The sequence below is a fragment of the Athene cunicularia genome (assembly GCF_003259725.1).
Source record: "Athene cunicularia isolate RWA chromosome 17 unlocalized genomic scaffold, athCun1 chr17_part1, whole genome shotgun sequence".
NCBI lineage: Eukaryota > Metazoa > Chordata > Aves > Strigiformes > Strigidae > Athene > Athene cunicularia.
Window position 1 is genome coordinate 6,312,950 of NW_020799122.1, and position 24,918 is coordinate 6,337,867.

A 24,918-nucleotide genomic window follows, 5' to 3' on the forward strand; every position below is an offset into this window, starting at 1 on the left:
CTGGAAATGCTATTCTATAGCTAACAGACATTTATTTGTTGTTATGGAAACTAGATCTGCTGCTAATCTAAAATCCTAAAGCCTTGTCCCTAGCACCCGGCTTGGAAAGAACTCCTGGGAAAAGCAGCTGCTGAAATGCTCTATAGTGTAACAACAGCGCTCAGTTTTTCTAGTTAAACTCCCATGAAAGGGAATGGGGAAATTACATTACTGTTTTAGTTAGTTTTACAAGTGCCATGATTACCACTACTAGTTATACCCTTTTATAGATTTACCCCTGGCCGTTTCCATTCCAGCATCTGGGATGTATACCTTTCCCTCAGGCCAGTGACATCCTGGTTTCCCTGTTATTCCTCTCCCTGGTGCATTAAAGAAAGAGGAAGAGCAGCTTTAGCAAAAACAGCAACAGCTTAATGATGCAGAAAATGGTGTCTCCTCCCTCTGAACAGCCAGAAGAAAGTCTGTTCCTGCCTTTCTAGCAGCAGCACTCCCCTCCCTGTGTTAGAAAAGAGCACATGCAAAATCTCTTGCCATCTCAGACTGGCTCTCTGCAGAGATGACACTCTCCTGCTGCTTATCTGCAGGTGTCTTGGCCGAAGGCTGTTCCACACCTCTCTGGGGCCGAGGGGCAGGTAAAGGTACACTTGAGGGCTGAAATGCTGCTGTCTAAAGTGAAGCTGTAACTCTGAAGCACAGATGTCACCAGCAGCATCCACTGTTCCTTGCTACCTGGCACCAAGGACTCCGGCCTAGCACCATAAACTCTCACTCTAGTGCTTAAGTAAATATCTAAAAGAATGTATCGCTTCTCCCTCAATTCTCATTCTGTCCATTCTTGTTGAACACTAATAAAGCGATTAGCACCATGTGTTAACTTCTAAAGCTGTAACAAAGGGAAAGATACCTACCCGAGCTATCAGCTAACAGCCCTAAGCACTGCTGAACTTGCTCAGATGTGCTGCACTCTGGCTTTACTCCTGCTCCCCGTAGCTACCTGGCACCAATTTGCTGTCTTCTCTGCACGGTTCTTCACCTTCAAATCTCCCTGTTCACAGCTCCCCTGTGGCAGAAAGCGTTAATGGTTACAGACCGGGCTTAGGACTGGCACACTACCTCCCTTCTGTCAGAGCAGCTCAGCTGGTTTTGGAAGGTAATCAAAGTCCCTCTGCCTTCTACTTTAAGACCACTTTGCTCCAGCCAGTTCAGATCTCTCCCAAGCCTCCAGGGCAAGTAAAACCAGATCAAACAAGTGTGCTAGAATATCACCAGCAACTAAGCTTACAAGGAAAAAAAAAAACAAAAACAAACCCTCAAAGCAAGATAATCTAATTTTCTCGCTCTAGTCTCTTAAAACCAGCGAGATTAAAAAGGTTCTGATTAGTACAACAATCAAGTGTCTCTAGGAAAGATTTGGCAGGTTACCAGCTCACAGCTACACTGAAATTTGATTTCTTACCTTAGAAGTGTCTGTCTAGATTTCAGGCTTTATTTTAAGCAATAGTGTCTGACCTTCTCTTACTGTCTCCATCACACATTGAGCCTTAAGAGCCTTAAAGAGTTTGTTCATCTACTTGAGAGCTACAACATCACGATGCAGCTTCACTGTAGACACCGTCTGTCTTCCAGCTTCAACCCACGCCCTCCCCTGCTGGTGCAACAGGCAGAGCAGCAGCTTGGACCTGTGCAGAGAGTAATCCATGCACGTGGGCCACACCATCGTGTGCAGAAGAGTCATTCCTGAGGAAACCTCCTACGAGTTCCCCATCGTGAGAGTAAGAAAGGGAGTGGGTGTGGGAAAGCCGAGGGAATCGGCTTTGATGATCATCGCCTCAAACGGTATCTAGATTGTCACTCCCAAGCCACAGCTCCCGCCACTGCCAGCTGGGACTTCAGAAGATGCAGAATTGGTGCTGCAGGCTGCTACATCCAATACAAAACCACGAATTCAGCTGCTGTCTATAAAGGTTTTAATATCAGTATAAATAGGGCACAGTTACAAAAAACTGCAAGACTGGAGCAATGGAACTTTGACTTAAAAACCTTGAGTGAGGCCTTGCTCTTCAGAAACACACACAACACACAGACTGCAGGGTGAAGGGAAGGCGTGAGCACACATACACCATCTTGCCTGGAACCATTCAGTACAAAAATAGCAGTAGAAAGATGGTCTCTGAATTGCTGGCTGATCCCTTGGTTGTGCCTTAACTGGACTCTGACTGCGAGGGAGAGGCAGATTGCACCTTGTGTTAAGAGCAGAGTTAATGCCCAGTGGAAAGTTTTGTCTCCTCTCTCCATCCAGCCACAGCTTCCCCAGCTGAGGTACAAGCTATAAAAATAAAGGTTTTGACTGTTGAGCACTTGTACCCAGCCAGGATGCTCTGGCAGATGGAGCAGGTGGGCTGTGCCCGCGGGCTGGTCGCCGAGGAGCCGCTCTCACCTTTCCTTACATTCCCTCTGCTACTGGGTTGCACGAGTTCAACGGGATCTCGCTGCTGCTCTGAGGTGGGTTCACACCACTGCCCACCCCAGGCCTCCCTCCCTTTCCCAGTCCTTGTTGCGAGCTCTGCCAAAGGTGATGCCTTCTGCGGTGGACGTGAGTCGTTCTGGTGCACGTCGTGAAGAGGGAGGCAGGGGCAGGACAGGATCTATCTCTGCACGTGCCGGACAAAGGCCTGCACGAGCTGAAACAAAGGCTCCTGCCCCTCGGGACCCAGCTTGGAGGCCAACTTTCCTTGGGGAGAGGGAAGAACCCCGCTGGCAGGTGAAGAGGGGCCACCACGGCGGAAGTAACGAGACAGGCTGGAGAGCAGTGTACTCTGCAATGGGGGGCAGGTAACGGGTGAGCTTCTTTCAAACACGTGCCCCTCTCCCTCCCCACACAAGGCGCCGGTGGCAGAGGAACGGGCGCCGGTACCTGCAGCCCATGGCTGTTGATTCATGCTGGGGAATGGGCTCTATGGGCAGCCAAAGGCAAATGACCTTCTCCCACAAGACACATTTACAGCGAGAAAGGATGGTACAAGCTGCTTACCAGCTCAGAGCTGAGCTCCTGTTTCATCCGCTGCTTATCACGGGGGTGCACAGCTGGGTCTCTCAAGTACCGAACGGCCTGGGAGATGAGCAGGTAGAAACAGTTCTCCATTGTAAACATGAGCAGAGACCTGTGCAAAGAAACACACATCAGCAGGAGCCAAAAAGGTCAGCACACTCTAGTTTCAAGGTCAGATACTCTTAGAGAGATGTCACACACACGGTACATAAGAGGAAACGCTGCTACAGTTCTCTTTCTGCTCAAGCAGCAATACTCAAAAGCTATGGTCTGCACAGCAGACACTCCTGTTGGCCATTAGGGGAGTCTGATTTAAATGTACTGATAAACAAGTGTCAAACAACTCTCTACACTGCATCTTAGGATGGGATGGTTTCATACACCCTCCCCCCAAAAAATCCCTGCTTGCTTTGGAGAACTGATGGACTATCTGAACTCCCTGGATTCAGTGGGAGCAGTTCTGAAGCTACATGAATGCCTGCAAACCTCAGTTCTGATCCGAGGAGCATTTGGTTCTGCTCCTCGGCCAGGACTAAATCAAAAAGCTACAAACTTACTTGAGGGTTTTGGTTCCCTCTTGCACATTCAGCCCTGCAGCCTGAGGGAAAGGTTCCTTCTTCTTATCCAGCTGAGAGGGGAAAAGACAGGCATTAGAGACAGTAGATACAAACAAGGAAATACTCCTACTCTTCAAAATATCAGTTGAATGAGTGCTCTGAGATCACTGCAACTGCTGTGCTCTCCCAAACAGAGAAGTGGCTAGTACCTCTCCCAACATGTTAAGGGCCACGTTGACTGTGGCAAGGAGGGTCCCAAAGGAAGGTGCGACGTCTGAATCAAAGGCTGGTGTGGTGAAACTCAAAACAAAGAGCACGTTGTACTCGGCAAGGTCCAGCGACTGTGGAGAAACGGAAAGAGGAGTGAGTGACCTCTGAGGCCATGAGTATGCCATTGTCATAGTAACAGGGATGCCTAGTCCCTGTATCACACTTTTTGTATGGAGAACTAGAAGCATGAGATCATTTCCCAAATCTCTGGTACACAGATGGAGCAGTGGAGAGCGTTCTGTACAGCACTGCACACTCAGACCACATGAGATTCCTCACATGAAGGAACCTTCTCCAGCTCCCAAGCCATACAGCTTGCCACCAAGTGGCAAACTAAAGTAATAACTGTTTCCAGATTGTTTTCAAACACCCAGGCATATGAGGCACAGGAAAAGGAAGTTAACTACCCAAAAGTTAGCAGCAGGACACTGCCAGAAACAAGGGTTAAACCCTCCTTTTCTGCACTTGGAGACCAGCCACTACATCACACCAACACAGGAGGGAAAAGAGGATGTCTCTTCTGAAGAGTGGCATCCAGAGCACAGAATCACAGAATCATCTCGGCTGGAAAGGCCCTTGGAGCTCCTCCAGTCCAACCATGAGCCTCACCCTGACCATTCCCAACCCCACCAGATCCCTCAGCGCTGGCTCAGCCCGACTCTTCAACCCCTCCAGGGATGGGGACTCCCTCCCTGCCCTGGGCAGCCCATTCCAACGCCCAACAGCCCCTTCTGCACAGAAATCCTTCCTCAGAGCCAGCCTGACCCTGCCCTGGGCAGCTTGAGGCCATTCCCTCTTGTCCTGGCGTTTGTTACTTGGTTCAAGAGACTCATCCCCACCTCTCTGCAACCTCTTTTCAGGTAGTTCACAACCCTAGCTGGGTTATTAGACTGCTCCAGGAAGGTTATAGGTACAGTGCTGTGCAGATCACACAACAGCTCAGCCAAGCCTTCCTCCCACAGCGATGAGTGCCTAAGGGGAGCTCCTTGTGTCTTGCCTTCCTGCCTTGTGCAGCAGGACAGCAGGCAGAGGCATGGCAGGGTCATCATCTCAAGCAGGACAGACTGTGCCTCCCTACACAGACCCAGAACATCACCCGAAATGCTGGAAAGCACCCCTTCAAGGAGCAGCATCCCTCCTCTTTCTCTACCTGATCAAGAAGGATCTGGCAGACATCAGGGGTGAAATGGCGCAGTGCAGCAAGAGATTTGCTGAGGATTTTCAAGAGGCTGTACTGCACCGTAAGCAGTGCTTTCTGCTCTGCTGCCTCTGACTCAGGACTGGGATGTTTGGAGGAGGCTTGGGGATTACGCTGCACTCGTGGAGTCACGCTTGATGGAAGGGAATCACCATTTTTTGTCTGTGGAGAAAGGAAAAAAAAAAAGTCTTGAATATGGATATGATTATTTTGCACTGAGATGGGTATTTTGAGGGGAAAAAAAATTATGCTATGAACAAAAGGAACAAGGAAATAAGGCACCCAAAGTCTGTCACCTGCTAGAAGCATGAGAATCTACACTTAGTGTGCATCGGGGGAGGCACTGCATTGCAGGGAGGCAGCTGCAGAGGCTGTTTAGATTCCACATTCCGTAAGAAGAATCTCTAATCAACACACCAAGCCTTAGCCATGCTGAAGTAACACATCAGTGGCAATGCATCGTCTCCACTTCATGAATCTAAGGATTCCCCAAGAACAAGAGCACGCTCTCAAACAAATTAAATCAGATCAAGGACACCAGGTCAAAAGTGGCTTAATGAATGGCACTACAGAGTACTACAGTGGTGCAGCCTTCTAGCTGCAGCATAGGCAGCTATAAAATCACAACAGCACCGTTCAAACACAGGCTGCTGTTTTTCTAGGACTGGCTCTACACAGCCCAGAGTTCTTAAGAGTCCAGACTACTCTTTAAACCTTTTTTTTGCTGTGGAGAAATGCGAATCCTAACTATCGACGATTGTCACTAATCACCACTAGGATTACTGACAATCAATTCAATATCCAGGAGCCTGGAGATTGAATAGTATTTGCCTTTTAGCAAAGAGCACGGGCATGCAACACTCCTAACTGGCAGCTCGGCGTGCAGTCCCCACCCTCCTCACCTGCAGGTAGTGCTGGAGCATTTTGCGGCTGTGCAGGAGGGAGGTACAGGCCTGACACAGGTAACACAGGTTCACCTGAAATAAATAAGGCAAGGGAGAAATCTCTTAAAAACTCAAAACCCATCTATTCACTGCCATCGGTGGAAGCTAGAAAATTCAGTTAGAACTGTGATCATAAAGGATCAGTGCAGTCTCTTGATTTCTCAGTACTTTCTTGGAGTCACCTGGCAGTGAGAACTGAGAGTAAGATGTTGAATTCCCCAAACTGAACTCCAAACTATCATCTCTGTTCCCAATAGTTATCTTTCATCACTCAATTCAGACAAGGTACTGACCAATCAGACATTTAAACGACCTCAACAGCAGTTCCTATTAAAAGAGCAGTAATAGAAAGGTAATATAGTGCCATTTTCTCTTAACACATCCAAATCCCTGTGGCCCAAGTCAATGTATTATCTACAGCAATATCCTGATTCCTACCTGTATGTCCCTCATAAGCTGTGGCAGGTGGAAATGCCACTCCTTTGTGAAATTTGAGAGCTGAAGAATGAAGCCAACGGTGTGATCAGCCTCTTCTAGACAGGCCAAGCTCTGTACTGTCCGTACTGCATTCAGACACTGGAAAGGAAAGGGAAGTAAATCAGCACAAGGACAGTTAAATCATAAAAAGCCCATTTCCTTCCCTAGAAGAAAAAGTTGAAGATGCAGAGGACCTGCCCTTAGGGACAGAAAATCCATTCATGAACACAGCCACACAGCACTTTATATTCCTAGTCAGAGGTCAGCGCATTTTGTGAACCGTGCTGCCACACGAGCAGGCAGCTGGGGAGCAGGCTCCTCAACAGGTAATTCAGCACCTACGTACAAACAGGACCCTTCAGCACATCTGCACTGACACAATCCAGCCAGTACAAGTATTTCAGTACTGCAGGACTTGAGAGCTTGCTGACCCCAGTGGTGACTGAACCCTGACCACAGAATTTTCATTACCTGAGCAAGGCTGAGCTGAAGCCACCCCCAAGAACAGCTCTCATACTTTCCTTTCCGGAACAGCCAGCCACAAAGTTCCTGTCAAACTCTCACTTTTGCTACTGTGTTGAATAAGCACATTAAACACCTGTAGCAAAGTTATAACCCCAGGAGTGAACAGGATGAACAGATGGTGACTGCCCAGCTCTAATAAGTGTCATAACAATCATCCCTGCCTGACCACATGGCTTGTGTATTCTGTCCTCCTTCCGCCACTCTTGAATTATTTCCACTGTGAATCTTTCTGAGGCAGGAGCCTCTTGTCAAAGCTTCTGCACTTTGACATGTTTCCGCTGCTCCCACAACACAGAAGCCAAGCAAACCATCACAAAGGAAGTATGTGACACACCTGAAGAATCCTCTCTTGATGGACCCCCACAAAGTCCAGTGCTTCTGTCAGGAAGTTGTATCTAAGTGTTTTAAGAAGGCGTTCCATCAGCGACATGGAGAGACGATAGACCCCAGGCCAAGAGGGGACATCCAGAGACTTTCGAGAGGAAGCGGATGTCTGAAGAAATCAGATACAAAAACGAATGACTTATTGCCACTGCTGCCCAGCGTGGCACACGCCACAAACCCTCCACAGCATTCTAGAAGCCACCAGTCTGTAGGGGTGGCTGCTCCAACCACAGCCTGCAAGGCAGGGCAGGGCAGGGCAAGGTCTCCGGGCACCCTCCCACGGGAGAGGAGGGAGCACCCACCTGAATGGCTCCGTTAGTGCTGAGCTGGTACACGCTGAGGAGGGGCAGGCAGACACTCTGCGTGACACCAGCTCCGGCCACTGCTGCTGCTCCCTGCGAGGCACAGAGCCAACATCGTTAAAATCTGCATGTGCGTCTGCTCTCTGAGACTAAAGAGACTTATTTTGCATTAGATATTTCTGTCCTCTGCACTGTCACCACCCTTTTAGAGAACTTTCATCTACACACACTTCCATGTTGCTAAAAATTCAGTATCAAGAAAAGCAACGCTGTTCTTCCAGTAACATCTAACCTGCATAACTGCACTATGAATTTCATTTTGGTATCACCTAGTTTGGTGCATAGATAATCTTTGAAAAGGGCTGGCTTGGGAATGACCTTGCTTTCACCTAAAGCCCCACACAAGTTGAATTTTTAATAGATAAATGACACTTTATTGCAACTAATGAGAAAGCAGGTTCCAACACTTAATGCTGTTTTAACTAGAGGGGGGATAATTTGCATTGCAGAAGAACACATTCAGTGAAAGTGCCCGCTCTGAATTACACATCTACTCTGGCTGGCTCAGCTTTTCCATCCGAGACATCCCATTATCAAGAAGAACAAGGCAAACTAAGCAGGAGTACATACAGGACCTACTGCTTGCCAGCCTCTAAAAAAACCCCTTTATCTACAGATCATTGTTCAGCTGCATCGCAGACAGAATAATGAGATATACGGTTCCTATTAAAAATGTATAACTATATGCTCTCATTTCTCTGCATGTCTCACCTGTTGAGTCCTTGCTAAGGTCAGCAGTAAATGTAATGAGGCCTCTGTGAAGTGAAGGTTTTGTTTAACTCTCAGGCTGATCTCCAGAGCAGTAAAGATAGTAGGAAGCACAGGGACTTTCCTAGTAATCTGCAGCCAGTAGTCTCCATCTTCATCAACTTCACAGAGCTCTTTAGCCAGATGCAGACCCAGAACACACACCTGCAGTGACAAGGAAAGGAGAACGAGGTATAGGCTTGACACGAGTACCAAGAAAATCTTTAGAACATTTACTAAAGTTCAATCATTCTCAGAATCATAAATGAAGGCACCAGGTATCCCTCACATTACACTCCGCACGCTCGCTGGCTGTATTAGCAATCCTGACAACGTTTTTTAGGACAGATCTGAGAGACAGCAACAACCAATTTCTGACTGATGTGTGCCGAAGAGACACGGAGTAATTCGGAAACAGAAACTGTCAAAATTTCCTTTGAAGGCAGCAGGCTGCAAGGGAAAGTTGTTCCAAACATCCATAGATCTTTTGTCTTGAGAGAAGAAGCATGGCTGCAAAGCAGATGAACAGGTCTTTTACCCCATCTCGCTGGTCTTTGTGTTTAACTCGGGAGGCATCATCTGTTTCCATGCTGTCCTTGTCATCTGTAGCATCTCCCAAGGTCAGGCTGTGTCGAGTCTGATCAAAGAGCGCAATGACCTCATCTTGGAGTGTTTCACACACACTCAGCACCAGCTGGGAGTACTGTGGGATCTCATTCACTGTGATACACACAGAACAGACAACAGTTAACACACAATCCTTGTACTTAGGTTTCCAGTTGAGCTGATAACATCACAGGGCCACATTTCTTGGAGTTAATATTTACTCTATTTTCATCTCAAAACCTACAAAACAGAATGTGAGAAACTGTGACTAAGGTAAATGATTAAGTCTAGAAAAATATAATAAGGGATTAGATGGTCATCTGGATAACAAAAACATGTCGTTTTACCAAGTTGTATAAACTCACAACCTCTCAAAGCACAAATCAAGCACTACTATGGACAGATTATTCCATAACTGTCCACTACAGTATTTCCTACCCATTTCTCCAGACTGCTGGTACTGGCCCATGCAAAATGGGTGAGTCTGTGTTCTGTGAGTCCATACAAACACTACGTTCTTATCAAAAACCATTATAATAAATTGCACCACCTTTTACCAGCATGACTGGAAACTCAAATTCAGCAGTGAAGAAAAACCTTTAAAAACAACCCAACCCTTCACTTTCTATTTATTTTCCAAAATATATGGGCTTGCAGAGCCCAAGCAGTGGGACGAGGAATACACAGAAAGATAAGCTGATACACTTCACAACACCACAGCTGCCTCTGTATGTGCTGTACAGAGAAATACTGCCAGATTCCACTGAGGGTCTTTGCATGCTACTGCAATGTAAGATGCCCCACAAGTGACAGGAGTAAGGACCGGTCTAGTTGTTCTGGTTTGTAACAAAATGTACCCCCAGAAGACTTCCTTGTGTTTGGGTCTTTTTTTTATCCTAACTAAAAATTCATGTCAGAAGCTAAGCTCTACGTGAAATGGCATTACTAGGGATCCCTCCCACACCTGCTGGGCTATTTTCAAAAACAGCTGGGAACCCTATCTTGTGTCTATCAAATCAATCAAAGACAGAGGTTATTGTTGGGGAAGGAGAAAAGAAAAGAAGACATACACATACTGTGAATGATAAACCTCATCTGTTTTCAAAACTAGCTAAAACAAGAAAAAGGTGAAGAAGTCCCAGAGGTTGGTGACTATATCCAGCATCCTGTACTACTACTAACACCATATGCATTTTTATCTTGGGAACACTAGAGCATTAGGGTGTATTCAGCCATGGCAGCCCTGCTCTTGACACTTGTACATGCACCACCTCACCTTTCATCTCCTTCATTTGCAGAACAGTGATAAGAGCTGAGAACACTTTGGCTTTGGTTTTCTCCATCATCTGCTGATCTGCCTGTAGTACTCCCTCCAGAATCTGCGTCAAGGAGTTTATGATTTTATCCACTGAACCCAACTCGCTGACAACAAAAAGGGAGAGCTCTTCAGATTAGACAAGATCCCTCAATAACTATATTGGCTTGACTGAGCTGTGAGGATCATATAACTTACGACCCGCACAAATAAAAGCATTTCTTCCAAGTAAAGTTTAAGTCACCACATGGATCTCGCTAAAGACATTCCACAGTACAGTGAGAATGCAGGACTGACTATCACAAAAGCTTTTTTGATACACTTTTCACCAGCAAGCAGGAAACCAAACATCTCTTGCATTGCTACAAGAGATTTCAGCAACAGCCGACAGACATTTGACACCCCAAAAGAGAATTCTATGATAAAAGTTTCAGTTTCCTCCCCAAATCACTAAGGGAATCTCATTAGAGCAAAACACTTAAACATAATCTCCCAAGTTTTTATATTTAGCAGGGACTAGTAGTTATCCAAACAAAATACCTACCTCTTCCACTGTTTGAGCAGGATGAGAAGAAGGGTACATAGCATCGACCCCAGCTGCAGACAGGACACTGACATGGGAACTAGGAGCTAAGAAGAAACACTGCAAGTTACAGATGCAGTAGTGACATGGAAGAATATTTAAGAAATTCTCAGCCCAGGCACCACCACCAAATGACCAGGTTTGTTCCTCAGCAGCTACCAGCATCGAGGGAACCCGCTCAGGGTCACTCAGTGATGACAAGAATGACACACACAAAAATCCAGATTTGTAAGAAGCTCATCAATTTAGGAAGAGAGAATTTGTTTCAGTGCAATTTCACAGGATCTAAAAAAACCTATGATGGCAAGCAGCTGCAGAAACAGAACTCCCACAGGACAAGGATGATGAGCAATTGGGAAATTAAAAGAACTGACAGGAAGCACCACCTACCAAAACCTTGGTCCCATTTAGCACATCCAGAAACAACTGCTGATGAACTGCAGGATCAGTCAGATGCATTATATCTGCCTAAGAACCACAAATACAGAGATCAATCAAGCACAACAAAAGATGTACCTTCTTAGCAGTCTAACATCAGTCTACTGTTTTAATTTGTTGCTTTAAGAATTTGCCAAATTTCACAGCTGCTGAATGATGTGGTTTTACAGAAATCACTGAAGTATTACATTAATAGTTGACAAGAAGACAGCAATGACTAACTTCCCTAATGGTGCATCCCTGACTCACTTGACTCAGCAAAAATCTCTTCAGGATTACAGAATTACTTAGAATCGCTATAAAAATTATTTACTACCTCTCTCCTCTGCTCAGACAGCCAGTATGCTCATTTTGGTCAAACAGCAAAACACCACCTACTCTAACCTCTTGTACCATGCTCATGCCAAATTGTGTTGTGAGCATATATATATTAAAATTGAAAGAAAAACCAGTGAATTCTTCATTAAAGTTTAGCTGGCCCTAAGAGGTTGATACTGTATTATTCAAAATGTTAATTTCAGATTATCATAAAAGATGAGAGGTAGCTCTTACATGGCTAGTAGAGATTATCAGCAGCATCCGCCAGGCTGAGATGAGCATTTGATATTCTGTCATGGAGGCACAGCTGCTACCCTCTGTCTCTGCCACGTGGTATGCCAGTAACTTCACATATTCTGACCAATAGGCAAAGCGCTTTTTGGAGGAGAAATTCTTCAGCGTGTCTTTCAGGGACTGATCCAGTGAGCCCCTGACCAAATCAAGAGGAGAAGTTATCTTCATTTATTCTTTGGTCAGAAAATATACTTCTTCTGAGATTCAGGCAGGAAAGCCAAGGACACAGCTTGCAAGTGAAGGTTATTCCACATATTAGACCTGTGCAGGGAATCCCACTTTTTGCATCAAATGTGAAGGAAAAACATGATCCCTGAAGAAAATCTATGATTTTTCTTTTAAGCAGAGATTTTAGTTAATCCTGACTTTTCACCATATTAAAGGACAGTTACGTTTGGGAAAATAAAATGAGTGGGAGAAAACTACTAATGTTATTCAGCAACTACTACAGTAGGTGTACTTATCTTAGTTTACAATTAGCTTTAATAAATACTGTATATTCTCATTCCAGGATACAAGGAAAATACTAATGTTTTCACCTACAGGCTGCAGAGAGACTGTAACGCCTCTTTCTGCAATTGGTGATTACAAGAATCTCAAATGCGTGTTTGTAATTTGTTTATAAATCACTGTTCCTCCCACATTTTCACAGGATTACATGTACTTTGTCCCTCAAAGCCTGCATAGTCTATCAAGATTTAACACACAATTAAAAAGCACAGGGATAAAGGAGAGACTAGCAAAGACTCACTTGACAACATAGTAGATCTCCAAACAGATGATTTTCATGATTAAGGCACAAGTATCCAAGACACTGAGCTATAAAGGAAGGAAAAAAAAAAAAAAAAAAAAGGCAAAATCTGAGCACCTAGCTCCGCAGTGTAAGCAGAATTCTGATTTATCCCTACCCACCCACTTGCAGTGGCTGATAATCCAGTTTTGCAGGAGACTTCTTTCTCCCAGAATAGCAATAGTTATGTTGTTTGACCACAGACTGATGATAATAAGGAAAGAATGCTGTGTCAAAAGTGGCACTCAGTGAGAGCACAGGACTTTCATAATGAAGGGGAAAACTCCCACAGAAAGGAATAATAACAAAAACTTCATAGATTCCTCTGTGAGAATAGTCAGCCTGAGCTATGCCTCAAAAAAAAAGTTTCTTCTGCCAAACAGCACATGACGTACAGCACGGATACACTACAGACAGCATGCCTTTCAAAGAGTGTTACCACAGATGCTAGGTAACATCTACCTTTGTTTCATATGTGAATAAAAAGCAGAGAATTTCAAAAGACTTTATGGCTGTAGAGTCTCTGCAAAGCCTGAAAACTTCATCTCCTGCCTGTTTTTTAGAAAACTGCAAGCAGAGGGAAGAGCCACATACATAACTTAGAAACCTTGTCTGAGAAGTACATAACTACCTTCATTTTGTTTGGATGTAACTCACCTCTGATGATTCTGAAGGTGGAGGAAGGGTCCCAAAGAGGGGATTGGTTAAGTTTTCCCAAAACTTTGGCCTAAAAGATACATACAGAAGTACTATCAATCAGTTAACTCCCCCACACCACATGCCTAGCAGCATTCTGACTGTTCCAAACTTTATAGAAAATATGTTTTGGTAAATGCAAGCTTTGTATATCTTTAAGAAATATATTTGCCTCTGAACATGCCCACAGGGGCTTCTCATCTTCTTTTCTGAGAGACTTAAGTTCAAATGACTAAGATGCAAATGTCCCCCAAAAAGTCTTGATGCATCAAAGAAAAAGTGTTTTGGAAAAACAGGAAAGAAAATGCATTGTAGAAAAACAACAACTCACTTTGTCCTCAGAACTAGCATGGCGCTATCCCGACGGTCCTGCCACAGAGCATGCAGGAAGGCAATGGCAGCCCGGTGCAAGAGGGGAGGGCACCAGTACCTGTCCTGTTGTTTGGAGTCTATCAGCTCTAAGACTACTTGGAGGCAACTCCACTCCCCTAAGCTGAATTCCTAAAGCAAAAAAAGATACGAGAGAGGTTACGTTGCCACAGAACCACTATGTAGGCACCTATTAAAGCAGAATGTGCTTGATTCAACTTGAACAATACAAAGAGAAATAATTCTTGAGTACATGATGCTGTCATATATTTTGTATATGACTACAAGGAATGCAGTCATAACATAGGAGAGGAAAAAAATATTGTTAGGGGAATAAAAAATGAGCTAAGCTAAGACTTAATGAGACCAAGTGCCTTCAAAAGGTCCCAACCCAAGAAGACCTTGAACTGCAAAGCACCAGAGTGGGTATTCTGGAAAACCGATAGTAGCTATTGTATCTCAATCTTCAACTCTCTCACTTACTTCAACAATCTCAACTCTCTCTCTGATGAGGCCACCATCAGAGTCAAGAGAAGAGGCCACAGGAATCTCTGGTCTGACCCAGTAGATGTTCTTACGTTAACTCACTATCTGCCTTGAAATACTGGAGAAAGCTTCTCTTTGGTTACAGGGAAAAGTGGAACAGGATAGTAGCACATCTATTCACTGCAAGCACAAGCTGCATTTATCTTTACATTAAGCACATCAGATTCCATGTAAGAACTATCAATTTTAGAGACTAGTGCCGTAAGACTGCTATGAATGCTACAATAAAAGACTAGTGTTTGGGCATGTATCTGCTATTCTACCTTTGACCCATCACTGCCATCCTTCACTTCCAAGTTCAGGAACAGCTCAATGAGCCCAGGTTGTGTCTCCACTGCAACTGTGAGGAACTCCAGTATCATGACCTTAATACGCATGTCCTCGATCTTGCTCTGCAGGCGGGTGAGGAAGGCATCACGGATGGCAGCAGCATCACTGCCAAGGCAGGCGTAAACAGACATGGGAGCAACCTGCAAAAGGACAGAAACATCAGAAGAAAACTAACCAAACTACAGAACGCTTCTTGTCTGTATAAAAGTTGATTTGCCTTTTAAATGGAAACTCCAAAATATCTGATATTGAATCTATGAATGTACGTGAGGGAACTCAAAAGTAAGTTGCTGTCATTAAGCAGGAAGAAACCTGCAAAATGATCCAAATTTTCCTCTTTGCCAATTCTGCTCTATCCCTCACCTGTTTCTCAAGGGTTATGACAAAACTGGAAAGGACAAAGAAAATCAGTTTTGGCATAATGTTTCTTCAAATAAAGAAACTCAGAGCTGGATTTATATGCTTTAATAAAACTGCAAATACATTCTCAAGAGTTCAGTAGCTAAAAAGAGTAAATCAAAAAGGCAAGGCTGAAAGCTCATAATAAACACTTAGGCTCCTCTTCTCAGTAAGATGTAAAGTTTAAGTGAAGAAGGTGTAGGAATTGTATTTATGAGTGTGACTCGGGAAAGTTGCTGAAAAAAGCGGAAAGAGATCAACTGGAGGTGCAAATACTTTGCAGAAAACACCCCACTCATGTGAAGCCTCTCAGTGAGATCCTAAGCGACTTCTGAAACAGCAGAAGATGACATTAAAAAAACTAAAGGACCCTTTATGTGATTTTTAATGTGCTCTACCTTACGGCTTTCGGTCCACATTGCCTTCACCAGACTTGCATTAAGCTCCCTGATACAAAAAAGCCTGAAGAAATTATCTTTAAAGACTTTCAGTGGTGGAATCAGTCACAAGGGGAGAGGCAAAGGAGTCTCATCTTACCGTAGCCAGTCGTTTGAGTAACTGGATGGCCAGGCGTGGAAGTGCAGGGTCATGCTTGTGGTAGATATATTTGGCCAAGACCGCAATAAGGTTGTTTCCATGAGCACCTGGAGAGAACACAAATAAAATCAGAGAAGAAACCGCAATAAGATGTTACTATTTCCCAAATAATCATTTCCATAACAGAAGGTGAGAATCAGGTCACTCTCCCAAAAGAATAAGACATTGGCCCACCCAGAAGTACTAACGGCAGCTGATTTACTACATTCTGTAATTACACCTAATTTATTACAAAGCAGCAAACAACAAGCCATGTTTGCTTAATACTTTAGAAGCTGTCCCAAAGGTGAAGAATGTATTAGAAGAGGGAGAATAGGCCTTCTCCCATCACTAGAAACCACTTCTTGGAACCTTGAGATCTTAACTACTGTTTGTAATGAGACACACACTATTTGCCAATAACAAAAGCACAGCTACCCAGGCTCCCCCATGGAGAAATACATACCGTGCTGAGTAAGTGCCTGTTCTAATGGAGATACTACACTAGAGGGGGGCTTCAACCGGATGACATTATTGGTAACCGAGAATGCCAGCTTCACTGTTTGGATCAGCAGTTGACCTTGGCCTTGTGACTCATCACTGTGTTTCCAAAAAGAAACCAAAGTAAGTAATGATGTTTGTTGACAACTGACATTTATTATTTGCACAACATTCAGAGAGAAAATTCTATACTCTGTCAATTGGGAGTTATAAGGCATTTATACTCAGACTGTCATGTCACCACATACAATCTGCTGAAATACAAACCCTCACATATCCACAAGAAAACACTGTCTACCTAGCCCTGAGTTTTCAGCATCAAACCAAAGAAAAAGAGCCCAACAGCCTACTGTCACTTTTTTTCCCTCTTTGGGATACAGAGATTTAAAATGTATTAAGACAGAGGGAAGAAACATTTACAGAATCAATCTCACAGAAAATTATAGTGAACCAAAACTGGATGAAGATAAAACTGTCTCCAAGTCTGGTTTTTTTCCCTAAGATTTTCCTTATCAGATAAACATTCTGGAGAGACATTAAAGCCAAAAAGACTTCTCAAATAGGTCTCACTTTCTCCTCAACAAGTCTGGATTCCCTTCCAGACTTGTTTTGGAAGAAGAAAATGACAGACTTTATCAGAAACAACATGCTAGCAAGTTTGGCTGGCTATGTGTCAAATAAATTGGCCAGGAGAAGAGAACAGAGGATGGAGATTCAACCACAGCTAAAGCAAAAGATTCAAGCTTTCAGAAAGGCATGCAAGGAAGTTAAAGCACTGAACACTGAAAGTACCTTCAGTACTTCCAGAGTAGTTCAAGCTGCCTTCAGAACCATCCTGAATAAACTGATCATCCCTAGCACTTCCAAAATTACAGCTCAAGCTTTATTACAATTTATTCATGGGCATAGCTTGACTTGAACTCTGGTATTACCTGAAGACACAGAACTTCTAACCTTGGCTCTAATCCCCTTGCTTCTAATTCAGTCATTCAATCTTACAAAATTGAGTTCAAGTAAATTCTTTATAAAAAAATGTAACTGCTAGCAAACATTAAACAATTGAGCACATTTACACCCACCAGCATACTCCAAATGTCATTTAGAAAGAGAAAACTAAACCAACTGCATGAAATGGAGTGCACAGCAAAGACTATGTACAGACCTGGAACAAACACGGCTTGTTCCTCCAGAGCGTACAAGGCAGGCTGCCACGGCCAGCCGCTACGCTGATCCCCCGTTAAATGCAATCAAGTCAAAGCTACATTTCAAATATCATCTGCTTCGTTCCCCACACCACTCACCTACTAAGCTGGGAGGCCATTACCATATCAATAGTGTCCACACCAATTCCCATGATGTTAATGACAGCTTGCCCTGCCTCGGTGTTGGCCAGGCTGAAGATGCACAGGGACTGCAGGCTGGGGGCATTGCTGTGAGACACAAACCACACAGGACTTCATCACTAGGAGCACTTGCAGTATTTTGCCACGTAGCACTTAGAAAACCACCACAAAGTAACCTCTTAACTTCTACACCTCCACTGACGCTACTTTATTCTCCCTTCTGCTTTCTTCATAGTGAATACACCAAATAAGAACATGGATGTCAGTCTGTCCCAGGAAATCTATTTTCTGTTTTCCCTTTCTTCACCAGGTATTCTAGAAACCAACGTGGTTGGCTCTATCCCTCATCTTTTCTACCCTTCCTGTACTCAGTAACACAGAAAAGAGCTGAAACCAGCACTACACAACTATGCCAGTTCACTCCTAGTCACTTGCATTCAAAAACTGAAACAAAATCATAGTAACTCCTGCACTGTAAGCAGGCTAGCACAATCCATCACGTGTCTTACCTACTGCGAGGATCCATTTCAGGGCATAAATTCAGTATAGCATGGATCAACTGCAGAATTAGGCATCCTAAAACAGAAATGAAATGCACTACTCAGTTTTTGGGAAGATCTGTTGCCTAGTTCCTACTATTTTCAAAAAAATCACAGCATCTAGCAATACTGGTAGACGTACAAAGCAAATGCCAAATGACTGCTAGTAAAGGTATGATAGAAAAATTCACACACACTGTCTGAGAAGACAAGTGATCCCTTTTATCCCCTCCCTCCTCCTTCTTCTTCCCCCTTCAACATCCTTACCGATTTTTTCTCTCACTCCATGAGAGTTATAACGCCATTTGTGGTAATTTGGTAACATCTCCTTCAGGACAAACACAATGCAGGGCACAAGGCCTTGGCTCTGGGTGCTACCAAGTTGTCCCTAGGAGAAACAGAAATGTTATTGTCCCCCTTCTGGTTAAAAGGACAAGAAACTGTTTTCAGGAAGATATGACATATGTCTTTAAAGTGTGAGTAAACTATCAAGCACAGTGGCACAGATTTCATAGAGTGACTTCTATTCCTTTGTAGAGCAGATGAATCAAAATTTTTTTTTTTTTTTTAAGAATAAGACTACAGAGAAAGCCCAAGCAGTAGCGCAGTGTCAACCAATGATTACTCATAGAGACCTGCTGCACAGGAGATGGATCTCAGACACGGCTGTATTTCACTTTCCTTTTGTAACAGCTGATTCACATGCAGACCATTCCAGAAGCACTCACCCGGACAAGAGTTGTTACCAGGTTCAGGAAGGAGATGGTAACACTGTATTCGCCCTGAGGCTGCTCTATGCTCATCAGGAGGTTTCCATAGCCCCCAGCATTCATTCCCTCTGCACTGTGAAATTAGCAAGAGGGTTTATTAGAGCAGGATTCTGACATGAATGAGAGACGTCAGATACATAGATTTCATACTGGGAAAAAGTTCTTATGACATGTTAAGAATAGGTGAGGCCAAAAAAACCCAAAACCAAAAACAAGGAGGGAAGGGATCATGAATACCTAATCATGTGATTCATACTGGACACTGGATTGGCAACAAATGGTAAGAACCCTGTATGGTGAAGGTCAGTCCAAACCTGCAAGAGAAAGACAACAGATATTTCCTCTCATTCACACATACCTGTCCACTAGCTCTCAAACCCAGAAGGTCATTTCCTCACCTTGGCTGGCATTCGAGCAGCCAGTACTGTCAGACAGTTGACACAAGAAGCAATAACATCCACAGGGGGAGAGATTACAGTTGTTAGCCTACAAAAGATAAATAGTATGCATAAAATGCAGACACCTGTGGTCTAGCCTATATACTGTTTGTTTAATCGAAGAGGCTTCTCTCTCACTGAAATACACAAGTATAAAAGGTAAGTACAGACACCAGAGCCTGCATCTTCAGTCTAGACTTGCCACCTCCCCCTCACACCTGAGTCAGATCAATTTACTGCAAGAGGCAAGGCTGACAAGACAGCAGACTGTCACAGCAAACAATAATTATGCAGCAGAACATCAATTCCCAGGCAGTTAACACTGAGAGGAGAGTTAATAAGTACAACTGTTTTAACACCTGGAAGCTACAGCTCTAATGATATGTATTACTCCCCTTTCACGTAAATACAGTTACCAATGAAAATGCCTTTAAATGGATAAAACTGCACAATATTCAGGAAATAAGTGGAAGAGGGGCTGTTCTGCTGCATCAAAGCATTCAACAGCGTATAGCCAGAACAGTCTTGAGAACTGAATACCAGTCTTGGGGAGTTTAAGCACTGAGCCGTGCTTCTGCAAAGCTCTTGGCAAAATGAGTAATTAGCCATCCTTTCAGCTCATTATCTCTTCTCAGGTACCTCTGCTGTGAGTGACTTCAGGCCAGTCAGTGATTTACCTCTGCAGGAGCATGTAGATTCGCGACGTGATTGGCAGAAGGCAATCTGCTATCGATACATCAGTGCTGATGACTTTATGAACCAGATCAATTATGGGCTTGACCCTCTGGCAATGCTGAATCACATCTGGGTAAAGAAAACAAACACTAGAATGTAAAGTCATACTTAAGCAGTGACCAAATCTGGAACAACGTATGTTAATCTTACCACACATCCCCATGATCATTCTCCATACCAAAAAAAATTTTATCTATCTTGACTTCTCCCTTATCTAAAATTTATCTCATCTCAATACATGCTCTTAGCTTTTAGCAGTGAATTTTACAGTATTAGTAATTTTAAAAATGATGTTGCTGGGAAAGTATTCCATGCTCTTTCAAAAGTATTCCAAGCTGTTCAATCCTACTAATAACCTCAAACAGATACCAATTAGCAATTACTTATTCTCTTTCATACTCCCAAGCCTATCTCACCTGCTGTCGATACAACATGGAGCAGCATCTCAATCTCACAGGTAAACAGTGTCCAGCTGCTGTAGGAATATTCCCATCGTACCAAATAAGCCCGATCATCCAGCATCACTTGGCCCACTGTTCCCTGAGGTATCCGCAGATTTGTTTGACCCAGTCCTAAAGATTGAAGAAGCAAGTGAAAAAAAGTCACAAATTTACCCACAAGTTAGAAGCCAGATAAAGAACTAAATTCCCCAAAGCATTTCAATATGAAAAGGTTAAGTGCTGTTTTCTTACCAAGAGGATAGAGGAGCTTTGGAGCCTGTCTTCGCCAAAGTGTGCCATCTTCATGAGAGATCACATCAGGAGGTTTATGCTTGTACAGTTCAATATAGAAGGACATTTTATCCAGGAAACTGTATACCTGCATACAGAGACAGCTTGAACAACACAGCCAAAGAGCCAGGTCTTCTTAAAAATTAATCAAACCAGGTCGTTTTCAGGTATAGGCAAGATTTCTTGACGTGTACAATATTCTTCTAACATGTCAGTCCTACCAAAACATTGTTAGACAGTCCACATGTCCAGACAAGTCTCATCTAATGAAACAGAAACTTCTTACGAGTAAAATACAACATGAAAGACTAGGCGGTACCTTAATCTTCAGCCATTAGAGTTTAAAAGTTTTTTAAAAACTAGAAAACAGTATCCTGCAACAGCACAAGAGTAAAAACGAGACCTTGTACACTGGTTTTGACAAGAGCTTAATGTCTGTTATCTAACATTGCAGCTGAGATAAGCACATATAATGGAAACAAAGAGCCACACAGCAGTATCACACTGCATGTTATCCTTGTCTTGAAATGAATCATCTCTTAAACACCACGAGTGATCCTGTACCTTTTTTGCTGTAGACTTATCAGACACAAGGGCTTGGAGCAGCTGGAGGAGAGGAGTAAGAAGATGGGGGAACATTCCACACACACTGTCCAGGATAATACCCAGACCTGCAGTAGGTTCCTGTTGGTGGAAACAGAAAACAAATGTCTTATTACTAAAAGAAAATGCTAAAATGGTCTCAGTATAGCACAAGGATGCAATTCCTTTTTTAAGTTGTACATTTAACATTAATCATGCACAGAAGTTATCACTCCAGTCCTTGTACAGACTAAAGCATGAGGCAGTGTGCAAGTATAAGGCAGGAAGTAAGACTATAATGCGTTACATATCATCCTAATTCTGTGACAATAAAAAAAATAAGCATGATGCTTTTGCCAGCAGTTAGTTCAATCCTTGCAACCCCAGCCCTGGTTTAAACTATCACCTATATTAAAACTTGTTCCAGTATCCTTCAAGAGTAAAGCCAAGGCTGTACCTAAAAGGCAGGAAAGGGCAAAAAGTAAATCAAAGACAGATACACACGAACACTAGCTCCTCATGCCCATGGCCTAGAAACTAACTAAATACAATCAGTCTGTTCCCTTCCTACAAGGGGATCTTCTACCAGGTTTCAGTTATAAGCAAGGCAGGTCAAAGGAGTTGCCAACATACCGTCTTCCAGAAGAGCTGAGGAATGCTGGAAGCTGCCAGAACTTCACATGCAGCATCAATTATATCCTTCAAAGGAAGAGAGGATGAAGAAGTTACTTTACACAGGGGGATTTCATCCCAACCAAGTTCTGCCACATCTTTGGACTTCTAAGTTTCCATGTTTACCAGTCAAGATGTAACTATTTCCTCTAGTCAGAACAGAAACACACACCCACCACAGCCAAACCCACAACACACCTTCTCAAACTTAGAAATGGAGCATGTATTATTTCTGTTGCTTTGGAAATGACACGTGAACAATTAATTAAGTTTCAAATCCATAGGACTTCAAATGCAAGATATGCTCTTCCATTAATAATCAGTCTTGCAGAGGTGTTTACTAAGGTTGCACTGTGTAAATGCAGTAAGACAAAACAGCAAATCACTCTTTTAGATCTAAGTCACATAAAGTTTGCAGTCTCGAATGCAGGATTAAAATTTAACAAAAAGTAATTAGCACCAGTTATGACAGGTTATTTTAAATTAGGTAACAGACGCAATGAATCTTGGATGCTCACCTGCTGATTGCCCAATGTATGTAATTCCAGTGATGTCAGGACAAAGGAGAGAAGTCCATAAATACACATACAGGCTGTGCTGGCAGTACACTGGAAAGAAAAGATACACAAGGCCATTATAGAACACAGTGTATCTGTACTCAGTCTGCTTTACAGACCAAGTAACTGCCTTCTTCATACATCCTTGCTGCAGTCAGCAGAGGGGCAGCAAAACAGGAAGGACTCATTAGTTAAGCTCAACATGAACATGAAACATTTCACTGAAATAAGCAATCTTGCCACTACCGTTATCATTAGAAAAGGCCTCCAAACATCAAAAAAAGAAGCACTAACTGTTCATAGAAATCAAAAGGATTTGTTTGCACTGGTTTCTGCCTATGAAGTAGCTTATTCTTTTACATGGCATTGTCTAATGAAAACATATACAGAGAATAGCGCAGAGTTAAATCATCTAATACTCAAGATCCACAATGGCAAGTACACTTATGGAGGCAAATCAGCAAATGCAACCTGTTCTGATCAAAAGAGATGTAGTTTCTCAACTTACAAAAGCATTTTTTTTAATTCTTTGGGCATGAAAATCTCTTTCATTTCAACTTGATCTTCACTGAAGGAAGCCAAGATGACAAAACACACTTTACTGCATACTCTGCCTAAAACCAGATTTAGTTTGAAAGAACGCTGGTTTAAAATCATCTGCTTCCCATCATACCTTTACATCAGTAGCAGTTAAAAACCTTCAAGAGTTTACATATACAATTACAAGAAACTCACATTCTTCCCCCCACTGCTCAGCGATCTCAGCAGCTTTGTCAGATACTGGAAAACATTCAGCTGGATAGCCGTGCTGCCCATTCTCCTGATAACGTTTGTTGACTCCTCTGGGTTTACAGTGTGACGGAGCAGAGCCCAAGCCAAAAGCACCAGAGCATGATGTGAGACATCCCCTAACTGCAGCAGCTGATTGTCCATCTCCTGTGCAAGGACAAGACAAAAGCAAAATAACTGAGAACTTCTGAAAGTTCATATTCAGCAAGCATATATCTGATTGTGTCTTTTTGCTACCAGTCACCTTTCCCTTGCAGATAATTACTGCAAACATGCAACCGACCAAATTATACATTTGCAGCCTCAGTTTGTTTTTCTGCATGGTTTACAGACTTATAGTTGGTCCAACCTCAGATGTTCTCTGTCCTAAAAGCACTGACACCACCAATCTTTTGTTTCACTCCCTTCTGGAAACTTCACAATGCCCATTCCTTCGCACACAACTTTCTTTAGAGAAAGTCCCAGAAACACCAAGGAAATATAAGGGGGAGAGAGATTCATTTCATTCTCATTTACCCCAGAATGTTACGTGGATGCTAGTTCCCACACTTGGTCAACAAACCCAAGGAACAGAAACTTACAGGCATAATCTTTAAACAGCACTGCCTGGATAATCACAGTAACTTCTGTATTGTTAGGCCTGACAAGGGGCCACTCTGGCAGTGCTTTACCTGGTGGATGCGCTCGTTATTGGCCAACTTGTGCTCCTCTGTCCTGTCATCCAAAGCACGCTCATGGAGGGAGTCAATTTCCATGCCTTCCACCAGAATAAGAGCACTAAAGTAGCTACGGGCAGGAAAAATAATAAAAATAAGTAGGTCAAAAACTTTATCTAAGAATTCTGGTTTTTTTTAAAAAGTTACAAGTGGTCAAAAAATAACCTTTAGTTTGCTTTCATTCAGACATTCTTTGAAGCAATAAAAAATTATATTAACAGCAGGCAATCCAAATTTTGTATTGAAATACTAGTATATGACAGATCACAATCTTCAGAACTACCATTTCTCGTTGAACAGACCATCTGAAGATAGCTTTTCCACCTTTGTAACTCTGCCACCTGTGAGGATTTTCATTCCCCCTGGCTGCAGCTCAAGATACATCTCATGCAGCAAAATTAAGACATTCCTGCCATTTTTATAAAGCAGACCCACAGTAGCTTGAGCTGAGGCAGCACAGATAACGATACAGGCCAGAGTGCACAGCTCCAGGCAGGCAGAAGGACTACCAGCACAGGACTGTAAATGCAATGTCACTTCTCCACTAGACCATCTAAGAAGGAGTGATACTGTGTTCTCATTGCCATTCTTATCAGGGGTGAGATTATATACTAAAGCCAGTACATCTGGGTACCTCTCTACTTGCAATCACACCTTCATCTTGCCACAAACCTCCAGCGTGACCAGAAAAGCTATTCTGCCTTCATAACAATAAGCTGAGCTTGAAATAGCAGTGATTTTAAGAGGCAGCAGGAAGAACTAGAAATGCTTTT

General features: G+C 43.2%; 1 protein-coding gene across 1 annotated transcript in view; it reads right to left on the minus strand.

The window, feature by feature from the left end:
* Positions 1 to 1,950: 1,950 nt before the first annotated feature.
* Positions 1,951 to 24,918, minus strand: part of NUP188 (nucleoporin 188) — a 29,157-nt gene continuing 6,189 nt past the window's right edge. The window contains exons 10-44 of the mRNA XM_026860193.1: positions 24,101 to 24,215; positions 23,376 to 23,576; positions 22,602 to 22,691; positions 22,045 to 22,110; positions 21,394 to 21,513; positions 20,791 to 20,917; positions 20,515 to 20,670; positions 20,041 to 20,167; positions 19,325 to 19,412; positions 19,164 to 19,240; positions 18,885 to 18,999; positions 18,424 to 18,544; positions 18,127 to 18,193; positions 17,576 to 17,704; positions 16,240 to 16,373; positions 15,735 to 15,841; positions 14,732 to 14,938; positions 13,885 to 14,054; positions 13,515 to 13,584; positions 12,819 to 12,886; positions 12,008 to 12,203; positions 11,408 to 11,485; positions 10,979 to 11,064; positions 10,396 to 10,541; positions 9,052 to 9,233; positions 8,478 to 8,678; positions 7,707 to 7,799; positions 7,355 to 7,513; positions 6,457 to 6,594; positions 5,977 to 6,051; positions 5,027 to 5,236; positions 3,816 to 3,947; positions 3,607 to 3,677; positions 3,032 to 3,161; positions 1,951 to 2,816 (exon numbers count right to left, since the gene is read on the minus strand). Of these exons, the coding sequence (XP_026715994.1) occupies positions 2,646 to 2,816; positions 3,032 to 3,161; positions 3,607 to 3,677; positions 3,816 to 3,947; positions 5,027 to 5,236; positions 5,977 to 6,051; positions 6,457 to 6,594; positions 7,355 to 7,513; positions 7,707 to 7,799; positions 8,478 to 8,678; positions 9,052 to 9,233; positions 10,396 to 10,541; positions 10,979 to 11,064; positions 11,408 to 11,485; positions 12,008 to 12,203; positions 12,819 to 12,886; positions 13,515 to 13,584; positions 13,885 to 14,054; positions 14,732 to 14,938; positions 15,735 to 15,841; positions 16,240 to 16,373; positions 17,576 to 17,704; positions 18,127 to 18,193; positions 18,424 to 18,544; positions 18,885 to 18,999; positions 19,164 to 19,240; positions 19,325 to 19,412; positions 20,041 to 20,167; positions 20,515 to 20,670; positions 20,791 to 20,917; positions 21,394 to 21,513; positions 22,045 to 22,110; positions 22,602 to 22,691; positions 23,376 to 23,576; positions 24,101 to 24,215 (4,423 nt within the window). The 3' untranslated portion in view covers positions 1,951 to 2,645. The remainder of the gene's footprint in view (positions 2,817 to 3,031; positions 3,162 to 3,606; positions 3,678 to 3,815; positions 3,948 to 5,026; positions 5,237 to 5,976; positions 6,052 to 6,456; positions 6,595 to 7,354; positions 7,514 to 7,706; positions 7,800 to 8,477; positions 8,679 to 9,051; positions 9,234 to 10,395; positions 10,542 to 10,978; positions 11,065 to 11,407; positions 11,486 to 12,007; positions 12,204 to 12,818; positions 12,887 to 13,514; positions 13,585 to 13,884; positions 14,055 to 14,731; positions 14,939 to 15,734; positions 15,842 to 16,239; positions 16,374 to 17,575; positions 17,705 to 18,126; positions 18,194 to 18,423; positions 18,545 to 18,884; positions 19,000 to 19,163; positions 19,241 to 19,324; positions 19,413 to 20,040; positions 20,168 to 20,514; positions 20,671 to 20,790; positions 20,918 to 21,393; positions 21,514 to 22,044; positions 22,111 to 22,601; positions 22,692 to 23,375; positions 23,577 to 24,100; positions 24,216 to 24,918) is intronic.